Source organism: Geotrypetes seraphini, chromosome 5 (genome assembly GCF_902459505.1).
Source record: "Geotrypetes seraphini chromosome 5, aGeoSer1.1, whole genome shotgun sequence".
NCBI lineage: Eukaryota > Metazoa > Chordata > Amphibia > Gymnophiona > Dermophiidae > Geotrypetes > Geotrypetes seraphini.
The window spans coordinates 184801355-184825329 of NC_047088.1; the positions used below are offsets into that span (position 1 = coordinate 184801355).

Here is a 23975-nt window from a genome sequence, read left to right on the forward strand (position 1 = left end):
CCGACCAGGTTAGCAGCGGGGCAGGAGCATGGAAAGCTCGCTCCTCCTCTGGACCACCTGGGATCGGCAGAGGAGGGAGGAGGGCAGGGAGGGAGGACAGGGGCAAAGCCTGGTGGCGGCCTGTAATAATTCTGGGAGGGGGGGGCACTGGCCTGAATATAAACTGGGATCCCCATAAAATCCCGGTTTATATTCGAGTATATACAATATATAGATTTATCAGAATGCCAAGTAGTCTGGGGTTTTTATCCTCTTATTTATTGTTTGACTAGCTTTTAGATCATATTTCTGTTTTCTTCTATATCTTCTATATATGCAGCTGTTTTGTTTTGTTTGTTTTGGGGTTGGTTTTTTTTGGTGAATATATATTATCATTTTTAAAAGCTCCTATCTCTGAATGAGATCCTAAGTTGTAAGTTTTCTATGTCATTGATGTCCGCATGGGGATCTGATAATGTTTAGGCCAACAAAATACAATTTATTTACAATAAACTATATAAAGCAAAGGGTCTCAGTCATTTTGTCTCAGTCATTTTCTTTTAACTCAGCTATTAAAAGAAAGTTGATCATTATTGCTGCTGTGAAAAGTTATCTAACAATGAAAGAATGAACATATATATAAAAAATTGATTTGGAGGTTCTTCTGCACTATGAGGGAGTGCTGAAAAGTTCTCAGCCCAGCCAAGAAGAGAATGACATGCATATGGTTCAATCAATGATTTGAAACAAAGTCAAAAACACAGAGTTGTGTTTCTGCAAACTGACACTCAACAGAATAAGATACTCTTTTCAGCTACAGTGGCAAGATAACGCTCAGAATTTAGGAAGTTGGTTGGTTAGGCTGAGAACTTTTCTGCACCCTCCCCCCCCCCCAATAGGTATCTCTTTCTGTTATTAATTCAGTAACCTTTAGCAACAGAGCACTGGAACTGGAGGGGGCTAGCGTATGCTCCACAGATGATACAATTGGCTAGGAATTTGACCTTGGGGAGAAAGTTAATAAGCCATTTCTGTATCGACTGGTTAAGCACTGGAATGTTGCAGATGTGGGATTATAATCTAACTGCTCTCATGGAAACATACTCAAAATCAACAGATGTCTTTTGCTTGTTTGTTTATTTGGCTTCTTTTAACACAGGAAGCAAAAAAAACAAAAAACATTGTGGAGCAACGATGATCCTGAAATGGACTTTAATGATAGAGTCAAAGTTCCAAATATACAATGAAATGCTCCACATGAAAAAAATAGTAAATAAGCCACATACAAATCAAAAGGGCCTAGTCTGCTAGTAGCGCAGGACCCAACACAGTCCGCGTTTCGACAAGATGTCTTCTTCAGGGGTCCCTGAGAGTCCTATGGTGATGAATACATGGAAAAACTGGTATGTGGAGAGACGAACGCTGCTTGAAACCAAAGCTTTGAACTCTCAGGGACCCCTGAAGAAGACATCTTGTCGAAACGCGGACCGTGTTGGGTCCTGCGCTACAGCCAGACTAGGCCCTTTTGATTTGTATGTGGATTATTTACTATTTTTTCATGTGGAGCATTTCATTGTATATTTGGAACTTTGACTCTATCATTAAAATCCATATCAGGATCATCGTTACTCCACAGTGGGTTTTTTTTTTTTTTTTCTTCGTTTGGATTCTTCTCTCTGTAGATTCTTTGGGGTCAATTCTTTTCGGTTTGAGTTGAATGCTTTCTTTTAACACAGGGCCATTCTGAGCACATGAATGTTAATTTTATTGTGCACTCACTGTTTCTGATACTGTTCTCTGGTAAAGTAGTTTCTCAGCAAATGACTAAAACTGTTAAAAAGAATGACTGTTCTGTGCACTGAGTGAAAGCATCTGTTAATTTGCTTTTGGATGGACTTTATCCAGAGAGGGGAAAAAAATGAGCTTTAGTTTCAAAATGCTGCCTCCCAGTTTTTTTCTTCACATAGTATGTCCGTTGTACCTGCTGCAACCTAATAGCCAATTCAGTGACCTGTAGCTGTGGCGGTCGTGCCCTAACTTCCTTAACCTCCTTCAATTTCACTGGGCTCTGTGAAACCTTATGTTCTGCTTCCACTTTCCACAAGCTTTCCTAAGGGTTCCTCTCTTCCCTAAGCCTCACTTGTTTTTCCACGCTCCTCAATGGATAAACTTCCCCTAATAGAAGTTCTGGATCCATCCCAAAGTACTGCTTCAGAGACTTCCCCATTGCCATTTCATAAAAAAATAATTTCTATGGCTTGGGGGGCAGGAATTTATTTACCATCTTTTTTGAAGGGATTTACTCAAGGCAGTATACAGCAAGAATAAGTCAACAGACAATTACAGCAGTAAAAAAATATTAAAACAACAAAATAAAGTATAGCAGAATATGCTACATTGCAATGTCAATACAATATATAATACAACAATTTATTAGACCTCTTAGAGCAGGGAAGTCAAACTCAATCACATTAAGGAGCCAAAATCTAAAACACAGGTTAAGTCACTGGCCAGACCCCGCCTAATCTCCACCCCAGACCCCGCCCCCATAATAGTACTAATTGTAACACCATTTTTTCCATTCATTTTTCATCTTCTGGCCAGCTCCCTCTTCCTCACTGCCGCAGTGTGCACAAAGCCACGGGTGGCGGCTAATACGCACATCCTGTGCCTGAACCGGAAACCTTCTCTCTGACGTTGCACTGTCAGAGGGAATGGTTTCAGATGAGGCGCAGAATGCGCGAGGAGCCACTGCCCATGGCTTTGTGCGGAAATGAGGAGGAGGGAGCCGGCCAGAAAATAAAACACTCGGGGGTGGCAATGAAAACACCACATTGTACCGTGGGACGCATAAAATGGCCAGGTGGGCCAGAGTCGCACTGTGGGCTTTGTGTTTGACATCTGTATCTTAGAGTATGAGTAAATATGGAGCATATAGATAGATATGACAGAGGAGCAGAAGTAACAAAATAATGGGACTAATTTAAAGAAGTTGCACATGAGGTCAAAATGGTGCTTGAAAACAATATGATGAGGACGGTGTCAAAGGCCATTTATTAATCTGGGAAATGGTATATGTGAAAATTGCCCAACCTCCATGAGTAAAAAGTACAGGCTGATAGTTCTTTTTGTTTGTGTGGCTGTCAAGATCTTATTGTTTTGCCTTGTGTAGAACTGATCCTTGCCACACCTAGAAATCTCTAGGCGACTGCCTAGCTCACCTAATGGCTGAACAAGCCCTGGTAGTGGAGGACTTCCAAGGAAGAAGTACACTTGGGAAGTCATCCGTTATTTTTTGGTGCATGGCTTCTTGAGGCTCTAGCCTAATTGGATCCCATGCTGCTCCTTGTGACCCTGGGCAAGTCACTCAATCCTCCATTGCCCCAGGCACGTTAGATAGATTGTGAGCCCACCAGGACAGATAAGGAAAATGTTTGCGTACCTGATTGTAAACCACTTAGATAAATTTGATAGGCGGTATATAAATACCTAAAATAAATAACTAAGGGCTCCTTTTACTAAGCTGCGCTAGCGGTTGCTGTGCATGCTAGATGCTAACGCCTCCATTGAGCTGGCGTTAGTTTTTCCACATTGCGCAGGGGGCAGCGTGCACTAATCTGCAGCGTGCAGTAAAAATGCTACCGCAGCTTAGTAAAAGGAGACCTAAATGTCACTTGGGACTCTAAGAGCAGCAGGATGACAACCAGGGAGACTGGGGTTCCAGTCCCACTGATGCTCTCCTAAACAAGCCACTTCACTGTGCATTGCCTCAGATATAAAATTATGGACCAGTTTATTAAAATATTTCTCCCAGTTTCTGTCACCACAAAAAGATGGTTAGTAAATAGGGCTCTTAGAATGATTCCACTAAAGATAGGGAAATACAACATGTGCATGTAACGCCTTCCGCTAAATAGAAATCCTGTTTCCTTCTTGTTATTATGGTTGCTGGTAAGATGCCAGGGAGAGTGGACCAACTTAAAAGAATAAAATTAAAAGTAAAATTTGAAGATGATCAAATACCTGCAGGCTCCTTCAACTTGTCTCATCATGTTCTCATTATATTGTCCTTGGTAGCAGCGTTCGAAGTCCAGTATATCCTAGTAGAAGCACTCACCTTGCTCCTCTGAATATGCTCCCATGTTCTTCTTCAATGTCTGAACATCAAGGACATGGACTTTGAGAGACATCCTACAGCCCATTTTACTGTAATTCTTCATCAGATTCTCAACCAACTTCACATAGTTTATGGCCTTGTGATTGCTCAGAAAGCCCTGAACCACTGCAACAAAGCTGTTCCAAGCTGATTTATCCTTCTCAGTTAGCTTCTTGGAAAATTCCTTGCACTCAAGGATCTTCTTTATCTGTGGTCCAAAGAAGACATCAGATTTGACCTTTGCCTCAGACAGATTGGGGAAGATGTCTTGAAGGTACTTGAAGACTGCCAACTCCTTATCTAGAGCTCCGATAAATTGTTTCATTAAGCCTAATATGATGTTCACTGGTGGCATCAGTACCTTCTAGGTGTCCACCAGTGGTTCCCGTTTGATGTTGTTCCTCCCCACAAAGAACTCAGTCTGCTGTAGCCAGTCCCACCTTTGGTAATGCGTCTTTGTGTCCCTGCAGTCCCAAAGGCAGAGACAGTAGGGAAAAATTAGTGCATATAAGCACTTACCACCACCCATTTTCCAGGTAGTAAGCCCTAATTCTATAAATGGCTCTTGAAGTTAGATGCCTAGATTGGCGTGCCTAGCTATCTAGGCACCTAACTTATTTTTCTTTTTTGGCTTAGTCAACGCCATTAATTGAAAGTAACATTTAAAAAACAATTATAAACCATTAAAAAAATTAGCTGGTAAGCACTTAACTTGGTAGGCACCTACCCCTTCAAGGTAGGCATCTACACCGAGGTGCCTACCAAAACGTAGGCATGGCTAGGAGCAGATTTTGGGTGTTGTTTTACTTAGGCACCGGTAAATGTCTAACTGAGGTGCTCTCATTTAAGAAAATCGTAGTCAAAATAGGAGTACACCTTAGGTTTCAACGTCTACCATCACCTAAATGGTGGTCAAAACAGCAGTTTAGTCAATATGTAGTAACCAAGGAAATTAATTGTAGTGTGGACAGTAAAAAAAAAAAAAAACATATATAAAAACCCCAAACAGGACATGTTTTACCCACACTAAGGGCTGCATCAGGTGTTAGTAGAAATATAAATAATAACAAAGTAAAATTAATAAAATAATAATAAAAGACATAGTTAAAACCAAATTAAATATAATAGTTTAAACAAAAAACCAGATCATATATGTAATTAAAAAAAACAACAACATAGGAACTACAGATAAAAAGGACTGCCTAATGTATAAAAGGCACATAAAAACTACAACTGGAAAATATATAAACAAGCATCTAAACATACTAAAAGGTAAGCTGTGATAAAAAAAAAAGATTCTTAATCAGGCTGTTATCTGTGATAAAAAGGTAAACTGAGGTTACATACCCAACTGGTGTATTAAGGCTGTATCACCAACCAGGTAAAGGCTAAAATAAAATAAACCCTCTTTTTTACTAAGCCACAGTACAGGTTTCTACCGCAGCCTGGAGTGCTAAATGCTCCTATGCTGCGCCAACGCTCATAGAATTCCTATAAGCATTGGAGCATTTAGCGCCCTGGGTCATGGTAGAATCCTCTACTGCTGCTTAGTAAAAGACGCCTTAAATGTTAAAAATAAATCCTAAGACTAGTGGCGTAGTAAGAATAGGAGGTGTCCGGGATGGTGGCACCCAACCGTGCCCTCCTGCTCCTTCCACGCCCTCTACTGCTCCTTCTCCACCTACAACGCCACATTCTCACCCTCCCTTCCCACTGTACCTCTTTAAATCTTCGCCAGTGCAAGCAGCTTCTCCAGCCTGCTGCTCGGGCCAGAGTTGGCTTTCTATCTGACATCAATTCCTGGCCCCACGACCAAGAAGTGATTTCAGAGAGGAGCCAGGCTGGCATGAGTAGCAGACTGGAGAGATTGCTCACATTGGCGAAGATTTAAAGAGATACGGGGCACGGGAGGGGAGAGGGCACCAGCATGGCACGGGGGGAGAGAGGTGCCAGCATCCCCACCAAGATGACAATCGGGGTGGTATACCCTTCCCCTTTACTATGCCACTTCCAGAGACAATATGAAGGGAAAGTAAATAGAAGTCCTCCTTACCAACATATGATGAAAAGATGATAGCACTCAGTAGTCTGTCTCTGCAGAAACCAGCAGCATTCATGCCTGACCACAGATTCAACCGCTTTTAAAATGACTAACAGAGGTCAAGGGTCAGAGCAACAAAATCTAAAATAAATCCTTTATTAAAAACCTTACAAATAAACACAAAGAGCCTTAAATAATGAGTAAAATTGACTTAAAATGCCTTTAGGTGCTAAAAAGTGCAAAAAAAATATTGTTGAAAATCAGAATAAAAAAACAAGCTCAAAACCAAATAAAGACCTTACCAACTGATAGGAATATGCTCTGAGGAGTCAGAATATTTAATTTTTAACTCAAAAATGCCCAGGAACATAAAAAAAAATGTGTTTAAATTTTAGATTTAAAAAGTTACATTATCACCTAATTTGCTTATAATAAAACCTCAAACAGTCCCAAAGGACCAAAATAAGCCAGTTAAAAATAGTAATTGAATTTCAGATAAAGCTAAAATACCTTGAGGTGCAAAAAAGTACAAAACAATGGCCTGTGGGAACCTGAAAATATTGTGAAAAATTGTGATAAAAACCAGGCTCAAAAACAAATAAAAACGTGGAGAGGCATAATTTTAAAAAACCTTCTAAGTCCGTTTTGGGCCTAGGGAACTAGTCACCAAAAGTCGGCAGTGTCTAAAGTCCATTCTCAAAAAATACATCCCAAATATTTTTTTTTCTAGAATCGTCTAATTATACGCCCAGCCGTTTGATCATCTATATTTATACTGCATTCTCATCCCAAAAAAACATCCAAGTCTAAAACACCTAGAACAAGATCTTTTGGATATGGGAGGGGTCAGTGAAGTGATTGACTGGCCACTCAGACATGGCAACAGAGTAGTGGGGGCACCTTACAGGGCACTGCTGTGAACTTCACAAAAAGGGTGCCACATAAACAACTTACCACAACTCCCTTGCAGGTCATGGTGAGCCACCCAAATACCCCCAAACCTACTATACCCATCTGTCTACCACCCCAATTGCCCTTATAGCTGCAGGTCCCACTTATATGGCAGTACAGTAAGGTTTTGGGGGGCTCATATTTTTCACCATGAATGCAGTGGTTAGAGTGGCTTATGGTCCAGGGTCCTCTTCTCTATGGTTCACTAGCCCACCCCCAAGACTACTTAAGCCACCTCTGTGCTTTCCTATGCCAGGTGCTGATGTTCTGGAGACAGCTATTTATGTTTGCATTCCGATTTTTATGGCAGTGTGTATGTGTGTGTGTGTGTTTGGGGGGGGGGGGGCAGTGACCACTGAGGGAGTGTGTTGGGGTCTGTCCCCGCAGTGGTTATCTGGTCACTTTGGATACCTTCTGGGCACTTATACCTGTTTTTAGATTGCCTAAGTCACAACGTACAAGTTCCATCTAAGCAGTTTCATCAAACTTTTGATTATCACTGCAGAACGACTAAATTTGCCAGCCCACATCCTGCCCACCTCCCGCCCTAACTATTCCTTGAAAAATGCCCTCTTTCGCTCTGGACGCACAGCGGCATTCAGAGGCCTAAAATGCTTCTTGATACATCTAAAACCCTGTTTCGATGATCTGCACTTGGATGATCTGTCTTTTAAGGCGTTCAAATGCTGATTTAGGCAGGTTTTTAGAGTATTTTTGTTTTGATTATGAACCTCATATCCTCTGATAGAGTATGTTCTGGGGAATCAGAATAGCTCATATTTAACTTTCCAAAAAAGCCCAGGAACATTGAAAAAATACATTTAAAATATGACATCATCACCTAATTTGCATATAAAAACCCTCAGTCACAAAGGTACAACATGAAATAGTTAAACAGTAATTGAGTTAAAAATGCAAAAAAAAAAAAAAGCAGATGCCTTATTAAATAGATGAATAAATAAATACTAATAGATAAATATTCATACAACTGGACCAATAAAAGTGAATCAAATAATAAACATATAAATGATCCATAAAAATTCAATTGGAAGGGGAGAAGCTGAAAAATAAAGGGTACCCTCATTTTACCTCAATCACATTAACAATCATAAAAAAACTGATAAATCAATCTCACTATTGAGGCCATCTGGAGATAATATTCCAAATTGAAAATAAACCTCCATTTGAGGTATAAGATCACTTACAGGTCATGGACCTGGGGGGGTCGCCGCGTGAGCAGACTTCTGGGCACGATGGACCCATGGTCTGACCTGGCAGAGGCCATGTTCTTATGTTTATGTTCTTATCTTCAGTAGAAGATCATCTATTTCTATTGAAGCAATTCTTCAGTACCTCTTTAGTACAGCGATAGCACAGAATCTAAGATCTTCAAAAATGTGACCAACTTCCAAGCTACATTCTACAAGCAGTTTGTCTTTGGCATGACGTTTCATAGTACTCTTATGCTTCAAAATATGGATGTTAAATCTTCTCTTAGTTTTCCATATATAAATCAACCCACAGGGACAAATGACTGCATATACCACTCCTTCTGTTCTGCAGTTAGAAAAAGTGTCTCAGGGTTAAGGTTTCACCAGATTGGGATTGGTAAATATTTTAGTCTTCATATTAACTTTGCATTTACCACATGGGTAATGTCTCTGTAGACTGTAGAGGTTTTCAAATTTTAAACCTTGGAGGTGGTAATGCAGATGGATCAAGCATGTCTCTAAGGTTCCTGCTTCTCTTACATGCTACATACCAACAAGTTTTTATCCTTGAAAGGCTGCAGGGTTTGCACAATGTGCCAGTGTTTCTTTAAAATCCTAATAATCTGATTTGATGTGTGTGAATGGCAAAGTACAAACTATCTTGTATCAAATATGAAGTTTTAATTAGTGTTCAAATATCAATAGTTAGATAATGTATAGATAATGAACACTGATTTATTGCAAATGATGCAAAATTCTAATCTCTACAGAAGAAAAAAGACCTCAAAGTACCCCTGGTGCTGAGTCAATTGAAAAGTATCATTGAGGGGTTTAAGGTACTATCACTGGTCAAAAAACCTCAGATAAATGTGACTATTAATTTTTTAATTAATTTTTTCAAAATCACTTGATATATATATATTTTCTTTTTTTCTTTATATTTTTTCTTATTATGTTCTTAATCAATTGTAAGTATCAATTAACTTTCATGTGTTTGCCAGAGGATTTTCAACCAGATTCAACCTCAACCAACTCACTTTACAGTGTACGGCAAATTTCAACAAAAAGCAGAAGCCCAGCACTTATCTTTTGATCCCGGTGGAGGCCAGATCTGCTTCACCCTATATTGGCATCTTCAGGGAAAGTGCTAAACTGCTATTAACCTTAATGCCGACTGACAAAAAGGTTGTTGAATCATATCATGTGGTTGCTTTTCGTTTTACTTATCATTTGCAATAAATCAGTGTTCATTATTTATACATTATCTAATGGCAAAGTACATACAACTTTGCCACTTTTCAGTTTGTCCCCTAAGACTGCTTAGCCACTGTTAAGCACGATTCTATTAACGACATCCAGCAGATGATTGACAATTGCACTCAACAGTGACTAGGAGTTAGGCGCTGCTTATCGAATCAGAGTCTAAGAGCTCTTGTACTAATTCTATGCTGTTCAGTTAGCACACGGTAATGCAGATATACTAACTGATCAGCCCACTCTCCACCCCCATCAAGCACCCCCTCCACAGAAAAAAAAAATTATTCTGTGCGCAGTTTGCAGACAATAATGCCAAATACTAGAGGATGTTCCACTGTAAGCTGTGTTAGGTGCACATTAGTTAGGTTTTTATGTTTTTTCAAAGACAACACCATCAATAATGCTTAGGAGTGGGATTAACTTTGTTCACTGATATTTACATGCTGCTAAGGCTGGTTCTGGGTACCAGTTTGATATATGTCTTTTTGAACTTCTCATATAAGTTCCCTGTTATAAAATCAGGTCCCTAAAGTATAAAGTTAATCCTCTAATTTATGCTTTCCAAAAACTGGAAACAGGGTATTAACAAGACAACTATGAGGGATTATAGACTTAGGCCCTAATTCTGCAAAACACATCTAAAGTTAGGCATCCTTTGTAGAATCACGCTCAGCAGAGTTCAGTACTGTTTAGGCGTCTTAACTTTTTAGGCATCCTTTAGAGCAGTGTTCTTCAACCACCAGTCCGTGGACTGGTGCCGTTCCACAAAAATTTCCTGCCAATCTGTGCAGGGCCGGCACGTGCCTCGGGCCCGAGGAGATCAGGGGGGCCCGATGAGCTGGGTACGGGCAGAGAAACTAAAGTGTGCCACTGAGGTATCTGCTTAGTTGCTTGACTTGCTCCATCCCTGTGCGGTTACAGAGTTAGTGGTTCTTGTAATATTGCTCTTTTGCGCCCATCGCTCATACTTAGGTTTAACTTGGTCCCACGGGCGGTGCAAGTGATGTCAGCCTCATCGTCCCACCTTCTCTTTCGTGTTGATAAATAAAGGGACACCGGTTTCTTTTTCTCTCCCTACTATTTCCTGTGAAACAGGCTGTGCGTTTTGTGGTGCACTTCTCACAGGTTCACTTTCAACCGTTGTGCATAAACTTTACTCCCCGAGGGTTGCCCCCTTCCTATCATCATTATTATGGGGGGGGAGGTTAATTTATTTTCTTTGTCTAGTTGGTGGAATAGGATTTAAACCCCTGAACCACATTGGATGGAGGGATGGAGCGGGGTTTGGGGTTTTTTTTTTGTATCAAAGGAGGACCTAGGTCTAAAACAATGATCTTCTACCACCAGTCCACGAACCAGTGTTGGTCCACAAAATAATTATTTTATTTCCGCCGGTCCATAGGTGTAAAAAGGTTGAAGAACACTGCTTCAGAGAATCAGGTTTTAGGTGAGATTTAGACCTCTAAACAATGTCCTTAATGTTATAATATTTTATTATTATGTTATTAGAATGGCTGTTTTACATTATAATTGTAGCACTGTGGAATTGGATCTGTTTAATGCTTTTATTTATTTCTCTTACATCAGACAGAGTGACTGGGATTCAAACCAGCAACATTAGGGTAGAAAGCTGTAGGTTTAACCAGTGTGCTACAGAGTGAGCTAGCAAGCTGCATAGCAATTGTAAAACTAGGTCTTATAGACATTGTAAGGAAGTCTACTTTTGAGCATAGTTTAGGCTTCAGATAAAACTGAATTCTATGGATGGAACTTAGGCACAGTTTGGATGTCCTTAATGTGATCTGCTAAATAGTTTTTATTTTTGCTTTATTAAGCTCAAAATACATTTAATAAGCCACCACATAAAGAGGACACATCAATACAAACATATTGCATGCAAAACCTATTTTTCTGGGCAAACAGTAATGCTATCTGCTAATTAGAGAAAAAGATCCATTAACTGAAGCACAGTACATGAAAAAAACAGATTTATGTTTCTTGCTAGAAAGCTACCCCTTTTTTCTCGCTAAAGATTGCTCCAGTAAGGTCATTCTTAAAACAGGTGGATTCAGCAAATAAAGTATATAACAAAATATATAGATTGCATACATAACTTCATTTGCAAAAGCTTAAAAACAGAAAAAAACCCAGATATTGACCTTAGCATGGCTTCTACGTCATTGCAAATGGAGGTTTGCAGCTGCACAATGGTGACCTCATTGCGAGATCATCAAGGTGCACCTGCAAGATAGAATGGCACAACTAAAATATGTGCTGGGGGAGCTGAATTTATGATCTCTGGAAAAGGAGCACAGGGCTTTTACTTATTGAGCTATAGCAGCTTCAGGCAGGTCTCTAAGCTATCAAAGCACAGGGCAGATCTCTAAACTATCATATCACAGGTCAGTCAGAGACATCTGCCTGGAAGCTGCTATAGTTCCATCCATAGAACTCAGATCTATTTGAAGCCCAAACTAAGCTCAAAAGTAGACTTGGTTTTCTTTTGCCTACAATATAGGCATGATATGGATGCCCTAGGTCACTCAGTGTTATGTAAATGAATCAAAGGATGCCCAAATTGAGTCATTGCCTAAACCATGCCCATGCCTATTGAGTTAGGAATGAGTTTTAAACACGGGCATCCATGAAATTGTGACTGTGTCTACAAAGTGTCATGTATGTCCTTTGGACGCCTAAATACCAATTATTGCTTGTTAAGACCCTTAATTGGCTTATTAACTACTTAGCTTGGATGCCTAAAGCATGCCTAATTTTAGGTATGACTTAGGCACCCTTTATAAAATCAGAGCCTTAGGGGCTGATTCTATAAAAGATGCCTAACTTAATTGGAAAAATATTCTTAGTAATTGCTTAAAAAAAAAAAAAAAATTAATTGGGTGATAGGTGTCTATCTGATTCTATATAAGATAAGCACCTTTCGCATGGCGCTTAACGGTGTCTAAAGCATAAGAACATAAGAATAGCCTTACTGGGTCAGACCAATGGTCCATCAAGCCCAGTAGCCCGTTCTCATGGTGGCCAATCCAGGTCACTAGTACCTGGCCAAAACCCAAGGAGTAGCAATATTCCATGCTACTGATACAGGGCAAGCAGTGGCTTCCCCCATATTTTTCTCAATTATAGACTATGGACTTTCCTCCAGGAACTTGTCCAAACCTTTCTTAAAACCAGCTACGCTATCTGCCTAAGTGGGGTTTTCTATGGCAGAATGGTAGTTAGGTGCCGCTAAGCGCTATTCTCCAATGGTGACTGAAATGTAAGCTTTTAAAACCTTTACCTACATTTCAGGTGCCTAAGATTTTACATAGGTGCTGCTAGCCGTGATTCTGTAAATGATGCCTAAGTGTGATTGGCATGCGACCAGTGCTATTTTTGTAGGCGTCAGTCGACTTAGACACTGTTTATAGAATCAGACCCTTAGTCCAATTATTTTCCAGTTTTTCCATTCCATGAAAAATATGGAACAAAAAAAGTGGAAAATCGCTGGACTAAATGTATAGCCCTTGATTGAGCCTGCCCCAATTTTGTTGGTTGGGCTGAGAACTTTTCAGCAACCCCTCGTACTGCTAAACTGCACTTTTTATTGTGAAATGTTACTGTATTTGAGAAAATTTAATACAAAATTTAAAATGCAAAAAACAAAACAAAAAAAAATCCCCATTAGAAGGAGTCAGAAAAAGGTGGTAGATAAGTAGGCCCCAGCTATTAAGCCAACACAATGCTTACTTTTCACCCAAGAGTTTTTTTCCTGAGGGGTCAAAATTCTCTCTATAGCCTGCCAATGGCTCTGATGTCTCCTAAATTAGTAACCAGACAGATCAAATGTTTTCTGGTCCCCCAAAAATGAAACGAGTTTCAAATCAGTTCATCTTCTAGACAGTTACTTCAGCATGAATCCAAAACACCTTTTAAAGACTTAAACATAAGAATCTGCTTTCCAAATTCTAGGACCTCTCCTCTGAATTCTATCCCTAAATATCTCCATTTAGAACCCCCCCTCCACCTCAATTTTAAACTCCTCCTAAGACCTGTTTGTTTCTCTCAGGCCTTCAGCGAGGGGTAGATACCAGCACGGTTAGGCAAGAGCCAGCAGCAAACAACCAGTGTGCATTATCTTTAGTGAATTATTGAGCTAGTATGTCTACTTTATTTTCCATGTAATTTTTCAAGATAATTAACATATTCTGCTGTTCTCTAACTTTTGGAAGGAATTCTGGAAACATAAATATGAATGGAGATGTCTTACTCAAGTTTTACTTCTTCTTGTGCCTGTTATGCATGTGTTGGCATGTGAACAATGCTGTGGAGGGTTCTGAAGAAAACCCAGTCAGTCCAGGTGAGTCTTTGAGACAAATATGTAAATATATTAAGCTAAATTTAAAAATTGTAATATTCTTAGCATAAGCAAACAGAGGCATGGCTTAATAAATGGCTTCCAAAATGGATTTCTGGGGTGTAGATATTTGGAATGGTATAGGTATACCTTATCTACCTCAATATCATCCTAAGCATCTACACCCTAGAAATACATTTTGGAAGCCATTTATTAAGTCGTGCCTCTGTATATTACCTTATATACCCTAAGATATATGAAGAGCACATTGTATGTACAGAATATATGTGTGGCTGAGGGGGTAGATTTTAGGATTCTATGTGAGAATGTGATTGTAGGATTTTGTAGCTGTGCTATGATGGCCTGTAATATATAGATAGATGGATAGAAATTTTAAACACCCAGTTGTGGTTATGATCTCAATCTCCCAACCCTTACTCAGTACTCAAGTATCCTTCTAACTTTGCTGTCACCTTTTCAGCCTGTTTGAAAATCATCACATATTATCACATCCAAGTCCTGCTCCTCATTCATGTACAAAAGTTCTTCACTCTCCCCTAAAATGTACCATTTCCATGGGTTTTTGCAGCCCAAATACATGACCTTGCATTTTTTAGCATTAAATCTTAGCTGTCAAATTTCAGACCATTCCTCAAGCTTCACTAGGTCCTTCCTCTTGTTTTTGTCACTATCAGGGGTGTCTACTCCCATTGCAGATTTTGGTATCATCCACAAAGGCAAATTTTACCAGTCAGCCCTTCAGTAATATTGCTTACAAAAATGTTTAAAAGAACAGCCCCAAGAACCAAACCTTGAGGCACACCACTGGTAACCTCCCTTTCCTCAGAGTGATCTCCATTGACCACTGCCCTCTGTTGTCTTCCACTCAAACAGTTCATGACCCAGTCCATCACTTTGGGGCCCATACATAAGGCAATCAGTTTATTTATTAGACACCTGTATGGAACACTGTCAAAGGCTTTGCTAAAATCTAAATATACCACATCTAGCACTCTGGTAACTCAGGGAAAAAGAAATTGATCAGATTTGTTTGTCAAGACCTGCCTCTAGTGAATCAATGTTGCCTTGGATTCCAGAAACTGCACTATTCTCTGTTTTTAAAGCATTTCCATTAATTTACTTTTCACAGAACTCAGACTTATGGGCTTGTAGTTCCCTTTGTAGAAAGGGACCACATCTACCTTTCTCGAATCCTCCAGTACCAATCCCGACTCTAGAAAAGCATTAAAAAGGTCAGCCAGTGGAGCTGCCAGGACTTCCCTAAGTTCCCTCAGTTACCTGATTCCACTATTTATTTGGTGACCATCCAGATATAATTTCAGATGTACTGTTATCGATGTAGCAGTCCAACATAGTCAAGTTATCATTTGAACATGTTGCTCTCATCAAAACATTGAATTGTTCAGAGCTAGTTTCTACGTTGTTCTTCTTTGTCTTTTGTTCCATATGTACCATAATTGTATTATTAGCATGTCTAAAAAGAGCAAGTTCTGACACCTTAAATATACTCTTGTAATACTGTGAATTTTATTAATATGTATAGTAAATTCACAATCTGTATCTCTGCCAAAAATAATCACTGTAAAGTATCCATAAAATCTGGCATAATAAAATTTAACACAGCTGTCACAGAAACTGAACTGATATATTGTTAATAAAGCGAGCCTCAGATAAAAAGCAGGACTACAACATCACTGCTAATTCAACAAGTCATATTTCTCACAGGTTTGTAAATCATTGGCTCATCTTGCCGACGGGGGGAAGCACAGTAAAATAAAACTCAAGGGCTAAAACTCCAATTGAGAAAAACCTGCACTTCCAACCTAACCAAAGGCAGAGTAAAATTATGTTCAAAAATTTTCAGAGACAATGTAAATTGGACGTAGTACTCAGCACAAAAGTTGAACAAAAAGTTGATGAAGCACTTCTTTATTTAGCTCAAAAAAGGTTGTCTTGACAACTTCTTCTTCTGGGATCCAAATGGTGCACACACATTGCTGTCCCACACCTGCAGGTGTAATCCAACCTTTATCAGAAGAGCCACTCACAATTTCCTTCTCTCAACAAGAGCCTTGTTTCGTTAAGTCTGCTGCTTCAGGAGAAAAGGAAGCATATATCATAGCAGAAACACATCCTACTATGCTAGCAGGAAAAACTTTATTATCTTAGTCGTGCATGTGGGACAGCAGATGTAGAAAGAGGGAGAAGTCAGGGATAATAGGCTGCTTACATTCATAATATTTATCAACAAGGCATATTTGCAAAACTAAATAATTGCAAGCTGAAAACTGCTTTGTAATGATCATACAATAAGAATAACTTTAAGAGTGTGTCTGGATTTACCTGTGGATATTCTACTCAAAAAAAATATACTGTATATATATAAATTCTGTGCAAAAGAAATAAAAATCTAAAAATTTCTGCAGGAATTTTGCCCAATTAACACAATATAATAATTTTCATTCTGAGTAATAATTCAATTAAGATGCAATATAAAAATGTCAGGGTTGTTGGCATTGAGTATCGAGGACAAAAATCGGTGACTCTCATTTAGCCGGTAGAGCCAATTTTCATCAGCTGCCCCCTCCCCGCCTACCCGCGACCCCCCCCGCCGACCCCATGACCCCTCACCCCCACCCCCCTTCCCCGTACCTCATATCGTTGGCTGGATGGACGGGTGCCAACCCAGCCCATGTGCTTAAGGCCCCGCCCACAGGAGGAGCCTAAGGCTCCCGGACCTATTCTGATTGGCCCAGGTGCCTCAGGCACCCATCCGTCCAACGATTTGAGGTACGGGGAAGGGGGTGGGAGTGGGGGGGTTGTGGGGTCGGCGGGGGGGTTGAGGGTTGGCGGGGGGGCCAATCGTGGGTTCGGGGGGCAGGCATTGGGGGGAGGGGGGTTGTGTCGAGGGCAGGAAGGCCTGGGATCCCTCCTGCCCGTATTGTAGTGGGGGGTGGAGGATAGGGTGGTCCGCCTGGGCAGGAGGGATTGGGCTCCCTCCTGCACGATTGTGTAGGGGGGTGGGGGGCGAGAGGTCAAGAGGGCTTGGGCTCCCTCCTGGCATGATTGTAATCGGGGGGGGGGGCCCACAGGGCAGGAGGGCTTGGGTTCCCTCCTGCCCCGAACATAATCGGCGGGGCGGGGGGGGGTCGTGGATCGCTGGGGCCAGGAGGGCTTGGGCTCCCTCCTGCCCCGATGGTGCCGCAGGTGCCCGGGGCAGGAGGTCTTGGGCTCCTTCCTGCCCCGATGTCGTCGGGGAGGTCAGGGGTGCCGCGGAGCAAGAGGGCTTGGGCTCCCTCTTGCCCCGATATTGTTGGGGGGGGGGTGATGTATCACGGCAGGAGAGATTGGCCATCTCCCCTGCCACGATGCAATCACTCCTCTACCTGAACTGCCACAACCCGCGGCAGGAGAGATTGGGCATCTCTCCTGCCGCGGGTCATGGCAGTTTGGGTAGAGGGGTGATCACATCGCAGTAGGGGAGATGAGGCATCTCTCCTGCTGCGATGGTTGCGGTGGGTGGGTGAGTAGGTTGCCGGGCCGCTGAACTGATCGCGTGAGCGGCCATCAGTTCAGGCGCCCCTTTTTCGGCACTTAGACCTGTTTTGATTTCATCTAAGTCAAAAAGGTATAAGTGCCGATTAGGCAACCTGCCTAAGATTTTGGTTATACCTGCTGCATGCCTAGGTGTAGGTCGGCCCACCTCCCGCCCACCACCCGCCCTTTCCCTTCCTCTAAATACGCCTCTTTTCTCTCTGTGCATTTAGTGGCAGGGGAAAGGCCTAAGCTGGTTTTAGATACGTCTAAAACCAGCTTTGGTTATGGGTACTTGGACAATCAGGCTTCTTGATCGTCCAAGTAGCCATTTAGGACACTTTTTAGACTTTTTTTTTTATTATGAACCCCATAACTTTTAATTAGTGCCAATTAGCATCAATTATGTGGTGCCAATTTGCATGCACAACTTAGGGTGCCATATGCAGAATTTGGGGGTAAGCCCATTTCTTAGCATAGTTTAGTAAAATGGCCCTTTAGTTGTGTAATCATAAGTAAAATAAAAATAACCAGTGTCTTTTATTTTGCCACATTAGGCCCTTCAGTACTACCACTTAGAATCGGACACTCCATTTGTGCTATGAAGCAAGATGGAGGCTTATGTAAAGCAACAATAGAAAGATTCTACTTCAATATTCACAGCCACAAATGTGAACCTTTTGAATATGGAGGATGTGGAGGCAACGAGAACAACTTTCTCACTCTAGAAGAATGCCAGAAGAAATGTGTAGTAAAAGGTTTGTATTCTCTCACTCAAAGCAAGTGGATCATACTGTGTCTAAATCTGAATTGAATATTTTTTTAAAGAAATACTATCAGCCCTATATTTAAAAACACATATCCAGAATGCAGCATCTACTCGCTGGATATGTGCCAATTACAAGGGGCATCCTTAATTTTCAGTGGTATTATTCAGACTGTGCCATGCTGAAAATTAGGGCTGCATGTTAATTTCAGTTGATGCTGTGATCAATGTACTGATTATTAATTGTGATTAATAATGAATCATATGTAGCCCACTTTATGCCTGCCTATGTATCTTTCTCCTGTCCACATGGTCCGGCACCTCTACCCTCAACCCTGCCACAGCTTGATGTGCCCCCTACTGCACCCCATTGTGACTCAGCATTAATCCAGTTTTCGAGTCCTGCAGCCTGTGGCAACCCAAATAAAAGGCTGTCTGTGATCTGCTCTGGGCTTTTCCCTCTGACCTGTCCTGCCTCTCTCTGACATCAGGCCCAGTTCAGGCCACAGGCAACCTTTTAGTAGGGTTGCCGCTGGCTGCAGGCCCAAAGACTGGATTAATAGTAAGTTGAGTGCAGGAGAGATCATTAAGCCATGGGGAAAAATCATCGAGCCTGAAGGGGGAGGGGAAGAGAGAGATAGAGAATTGGATCTGGAACTTGGGGCGAGGGGCTGGGGAGAGAGTGAGAAAAAAATGAACTTGAGGCTAAGTGGGGAGGGGGAGAAAAAGAGAATTAGGCCTAGGGTTTGGAGCTACGGATAGAGGGAAAGAGGGGGAAGGAATTGGTCCTGGGACTAGTGGGGAGGGGGGAGATAGTGAGAATTGGACCTATGGCTGGGGGGAGGAAGAGAGAGAGAGTTGGACTTGGGGATAGAGGGGAGGGAGAGAGAGAGTTGGGGCTGAGGGCAGGAGAAGGAAGATTTATTTGACTTCAGCTACTCCACCAGTTATTGAACATGTACTGAAGCTTTGGAGAGGGTCCAGGTCTCCAGGAGGCTTCCCAATATCTTTCTTTCTCATTTTGCTTCAGGAGTGGAGAAGTCAGCAGCATGCCTCCAGCCACAAAAACTTGCACTCCCCAAGTATGATTAGTTCATGTAAGAAATATCCTTGCTAAAGAATCACCGGCATTGGTGTCTGGAGGCACCATCTGACTTTCTTGGTCTTGAGGCAACATAGGGAGGTATTTTGGCAGTGGATTTCTTTGATTGACGGGCCTTCAGCATCCCTCCAGGAAAGGTATGATGCCTAATGTGGGGAGGCAGGAAAGGAAATGTGTGGGTCCCCCCAGTTCCCTCCTGTACCCCCTCCCCCTTTCATGGATTGCTGGTTCTGCCCCACCTTTAATCGCAAGATTAATCTCAAGATTAAAATTTTTAATCATGTGAACTTAGCTGTTTTACGTGGTTCCAGTTCAACAATTCTTTCCCAATGTTGACAAGCATTTTGTGGCTGTAATGTCAGTGCTTCAGTAATTCTTGAAGGAGGACATGAAATATGAGTATTATTTGTCTTAACATTGGTGTGTTTACAGAGAAACTTGCTTAAAAAGTTCTTGAAGCAGTGGCATTATAGCCACAAAACTTTGTCTGATGTTGGGAAAGAACTGCTGAACTGGAACGATGCGAAGCAGCTAGGTTACTTTTCATAATTATACACAGTTTCCCTGGAGTTAATTCCATGTATACAATATAATGTAGAAAATGAGTTAGTGAATCCTTAATAGAAGAAATGTGTGTGGGGGGGAGAGAGAGATTTATGCTAATGATAGAAGACAGGGCACTGCGGACAGGGCAGGATTAATTCATCAAGGGCCCCTAGGCACACAAGTACACTGGGCCCCCTGCCCCGCTCCGCCCCACCCCACTCCACCATGCGCCCAGACGGAAACAGGAAGCTGCATCAGAGGATTGCTTTGGGCAAGCAGCAGCGCTTGCACAATTACAGTTCCCGTTGCCTTTCTTACCCCCGTTGCTTGCTTGTCTTACTTTCCGTCGATGGGGGGGGGCTGCGTTGCCGATTGGGGTGGGGGCCCGCGTTGCCGATCGGGGAGCCCACATTGCCGATCGATGCTGGAGAGGCCCATCGCCGTTTGGAAAAAACAATGTTGATGCCCTCCTTCATCGGGCCCCCCCTGACCATTTTGGGCCCTAGGCACGTGCCTACTTGGCTTATTGGTTAATCCTGTCCTGGGTGCGGAGTGACTGATAACATTCTGAGTCTTTTTCCCCTTTGTAATTTGTCAGCAATAAGAGACTGTTGTTACTACTGTATACGTGCTAATCAGCAGTTTTGAAAGTATTTTATTTGTTGATATTTGATGTTGAAAATGATTAGCAGTACCCAAGTAGCACCCAGTAGATCAAGATCAAGGAGTAAAATAAGCCCTGATATCAGGGACTAATAGGGAAAAGTGTGGTGCAGTGGTTAAAATGACAGCCTCAGCACCCTGAGGCTCTGGGTTCAAACCCACACTGTTCCTTGTGATCCTGGGCAAGCCACCCAATCCCTCCATTGTTCCAGGCATATTAGATAGATTGGGAGCCCACGAGGGCAGACTGGAAAAAATGCTCAAGTGTTTGAATAAATTCATGTCAACTATTCTGAGCTCCCCTGGGAGAATGGTATTGAAAATTAAATGCAACAGCACTGCTGTTCTGAATAACCTTCTGCACCTTAGGACAGAAAAATTGCTGTCTTAAGTTGTCCAGATAGTTATCAGATAACGGAGTTGAATTTTGCCATTATCTAGAATTCCAGTGGTCAGTAGTCTAGCTTATCAAGGGATATTTTTAAACTCTGCAGCTGGTGTTTAAAAGAAACACTGATCTTGGAGTTTAAATATAGGCTTATATGTTTATTGCCTTGATACACTGCTTGTATTTTCCTGACACTGCTATCTCCAACGTGGTATGATTTGTTTGTACTGCTAGGTTCAGGCAATGCTGTTTTTAAAGATAGTGCTGCTGGGGCAGGAGTGAATGGAGATTTCCCCCGCCCTATGTTAACTAGAGCACTTTGGAATACGTGATGTTTGGGGAATAGGGCTCGTGGGGGTATCTCAGGGCTGAGATGTTTTCAAATTTGATGCAGTAGAAGGGCTGGAATTCCAGATAGAGGCAGTATGGTTTTCAACACTGAACTCCAGAGTAGGGCTGAGGGAGAGCTTTGTGGACCACTGTCCCACAGGAGGCTTCTGAAAAGGGGACAGCAGCTCCTTCAAATATGTGAAGAGCCACGTCCTTCAGCTGGGAATATGTGAGTCCCCAGCCTTTGCAAAGTGCAAAATATTTCATGCAAAGTTGTGCTACATATTCAGATGAGGCAGGAACTCATTTTCAACTGCAGCAAATTTCATGCAAAACAGCTGCTAACCTGCTAAAATTTTCATGGATTAGTACATTGGCTTCTTTGCTTATATTTTAGCACATATTTATGGTAGTAGTCAGTGGCGTACCTAGGGGGGGGGGGCGGGGGGGCGGGCCGCCCCGGGTACCAGCCCTAAGGGGGTGTTCCCGGCCTTGCCGTTCAGTCCCCCGCCACCCCCGAAGGACCGCTCGCCCCCCTGGCCTCCCCGCACCACCTATGAACAGCCGCAGCAGGATCGCGAAGTCAGCGTCAGCATCCCTGCGCTGCTTCCTACGACGCGATCCCGCCCCTCCTCTGACGTCAGAGGAGGGGCGGGACCGTGGCACAGGAAGCAGCAGGGATCGCTGACGCTGACTTCGCGATCCTGCTGCGGCTGTTCATAGGTGGTGCGGGGAGGCCAGGGGGGCGAGCGGTCCTTCGGGGGTGGCGGGGGACTGAACGGCAAGGCCGGGAACACCCCCTTAGGGCTGGTACCCGACGCTGACTTCGCGATCCTGCTGCGGCTGTTCATAGGTGGTGCGGGGAGGCCAGGGGGGGCGAGCGGTCCTTCGGGGTGGGTCGGGGCATCAGGCCTTCAGGGTGGGGCGGGCGGGGCAGGCAAGCAGGCTTTCAAGGGGGAGGGGGGTGACAGGCAGGCAGGCAGGCCTTCAAGGGGGGACAGGCCTTCGGGGGGGGGTGCAGACATTCAATGGGTGCAGGCCTTCAAGGGGGGCAGGCAGGCCTTCAGGGGGGTGCAGACCTTCAGGGGGGGGGTGTAGGCCTTTGGGGGGGTGCAGACCTTCAAGGGGTGCAGGCCTTCAAGGGGGGCAGGCAGGCCTTCAGGGGGGGTGCAGACCTTCGGGGGGGGGGTGTAGGCCTTTGGGGGGGTGCAGACCTTCAAGGGGGTGCAGGCCTTCAAGGGGGGAAAGGCAGGCAGGCCTTCAAGGGGGGGGACAGGCCTACAAGGGGGGGGGACAGGCCTACAAGGGGGGGACAGGCCTTCAAGGGGGGGTGCAGGCCTTCAAGGGGGGTGCAGGCCTTCAAGGGGGAGACAGGCCTTCAAGGGGGGGAAAGGCAGGCAGGCAGGCCTTAAAGGGGGGACAGGCCTACAAGGGGGTGGGACAGGCCTTCAAGGGGGGGGACAGGCCTTCGGGGGGGTGCAGACCTTCAAGGGGGGAAAGGCAGGCAGGCCTTCAAGGGGGGGACAGGCCTACAAGGGGGGGGGGACAGGCCTACAAGGGGGGGGACAGGCCTTCAAGGGGGGGACAGGCCTTCGGGGGGGTGCAGACCTTCAAGGGAGTGCAGGCCTTCAGGGGGGGGGTGCAGTCCTTCAGGGGTGGGGTTTAGGCCTTCAGAGGGGGACAGACCTTCGGGTGGGAGGTAAAGTCCTTCGGGGGGGTGCAGGTCTTCAGGGGTGGGGTGTAGCCCTTCGGAGGGGGGACAGACCTTCGGGGGAGGGGGGGTCCTGGTGTAAAAGTACACAGAGGGAGAGAGGGAAGGGGGGGTTCAAAGATACATGCATATGCCAGACTTTGGGGGTTAGAAATAATGGGTCTAAAAACAGAGGAGTGGGAGAGAGATGGTGCATAATGGGATTTAGGGAGGGAAGGAACAGAAAGGGAGAGAACTTGGAAACAGGGGATGGTGTGGAGGGGGGGATAGAGATACTGGATAGGAGGATAGTTGGGAACAGAAAGGGAGAGATGGTGGATCCTGGGGTGGTGGGGAGTTGAGAAAAGGTGAATCTGTGGATGGAGACAAAAAAAAGGAAAGATGCCAGATCTCCGGGAGAGGGAAGGGAAACGGAAGGGGAGAACAGAGATGGCAGACGGATGGTTAGCACGGAGAAAGGAGACCCTGGCAAGCAAGACAACAAGAGCCTGGGACCAACAAGATTTGAATATTGATCAGAGAACAAAAGGTAGAAAAAATAATTTTATTTTCTGTTTTGTGATTACAATATGTTAGATTTGAAAAGTGTACATGAGACAGCTTGAAATGGGAACTTTTCTATTTTTGTGAATGGCAAGGCTGAGTTCAGTTAAAATATATGCTTTATAAGAAAATATAATAATGTGTTTTATAAAGTTTATAAGCATTGCTGGCATACTCGGTGAGGTGTTCCTAGTGTTGGTGGTGGTGGTAGCATGTCAGTGTGTTGAGAGGAAGAGGTAGTCTGGGAAATTCTGCTGAGCAAACTCTGGGCCCATTTCCACCCCCAGTTAGTCCACTCCACTCAACTGGTTCACACACTGAGTGGGTCTTTGGGTGTTATTTCTGGGTAGTTGTTTTAGAATCTCTTCCAGTGGTTTGTCAGTATCTCCTTCTGGTCCAAGGAAGGAAACTTTGTCAACCTT

The 23975-nt window shown here is 43.3% G+C and overlaps 1 protein-coding gene across 3 annotated transcripts in view; it reads left to right on the forward strand.

The window, feature by feature from the left end:
* TFPI (tissue factor pathway inhibitor) overlaps window positions 1-23975 on the forward strand; it is a 91113-nt gene that overhangs the window by 23836 nt on the left and 43302 nt on the right. For all 3 annotated transcript variants that reach the window (XM_033946576.1, XM_033946575.1, XM_033946574.1), the window contains 2 exons: window positions 13825-13952; window positions 18062-18262. In XM_033946576.1, the coding sequence (XP_033802467.1) occupies window positions 13844-13952; window positions 18062-18262 (310 nt within the window). In that variant the 5' untranslated portion in view covers window positions 13825-13843. The remainder of the gene's footprint in view (window positions 1-13824; window positions 13953-18061; window positions 18263-23975) is intronic.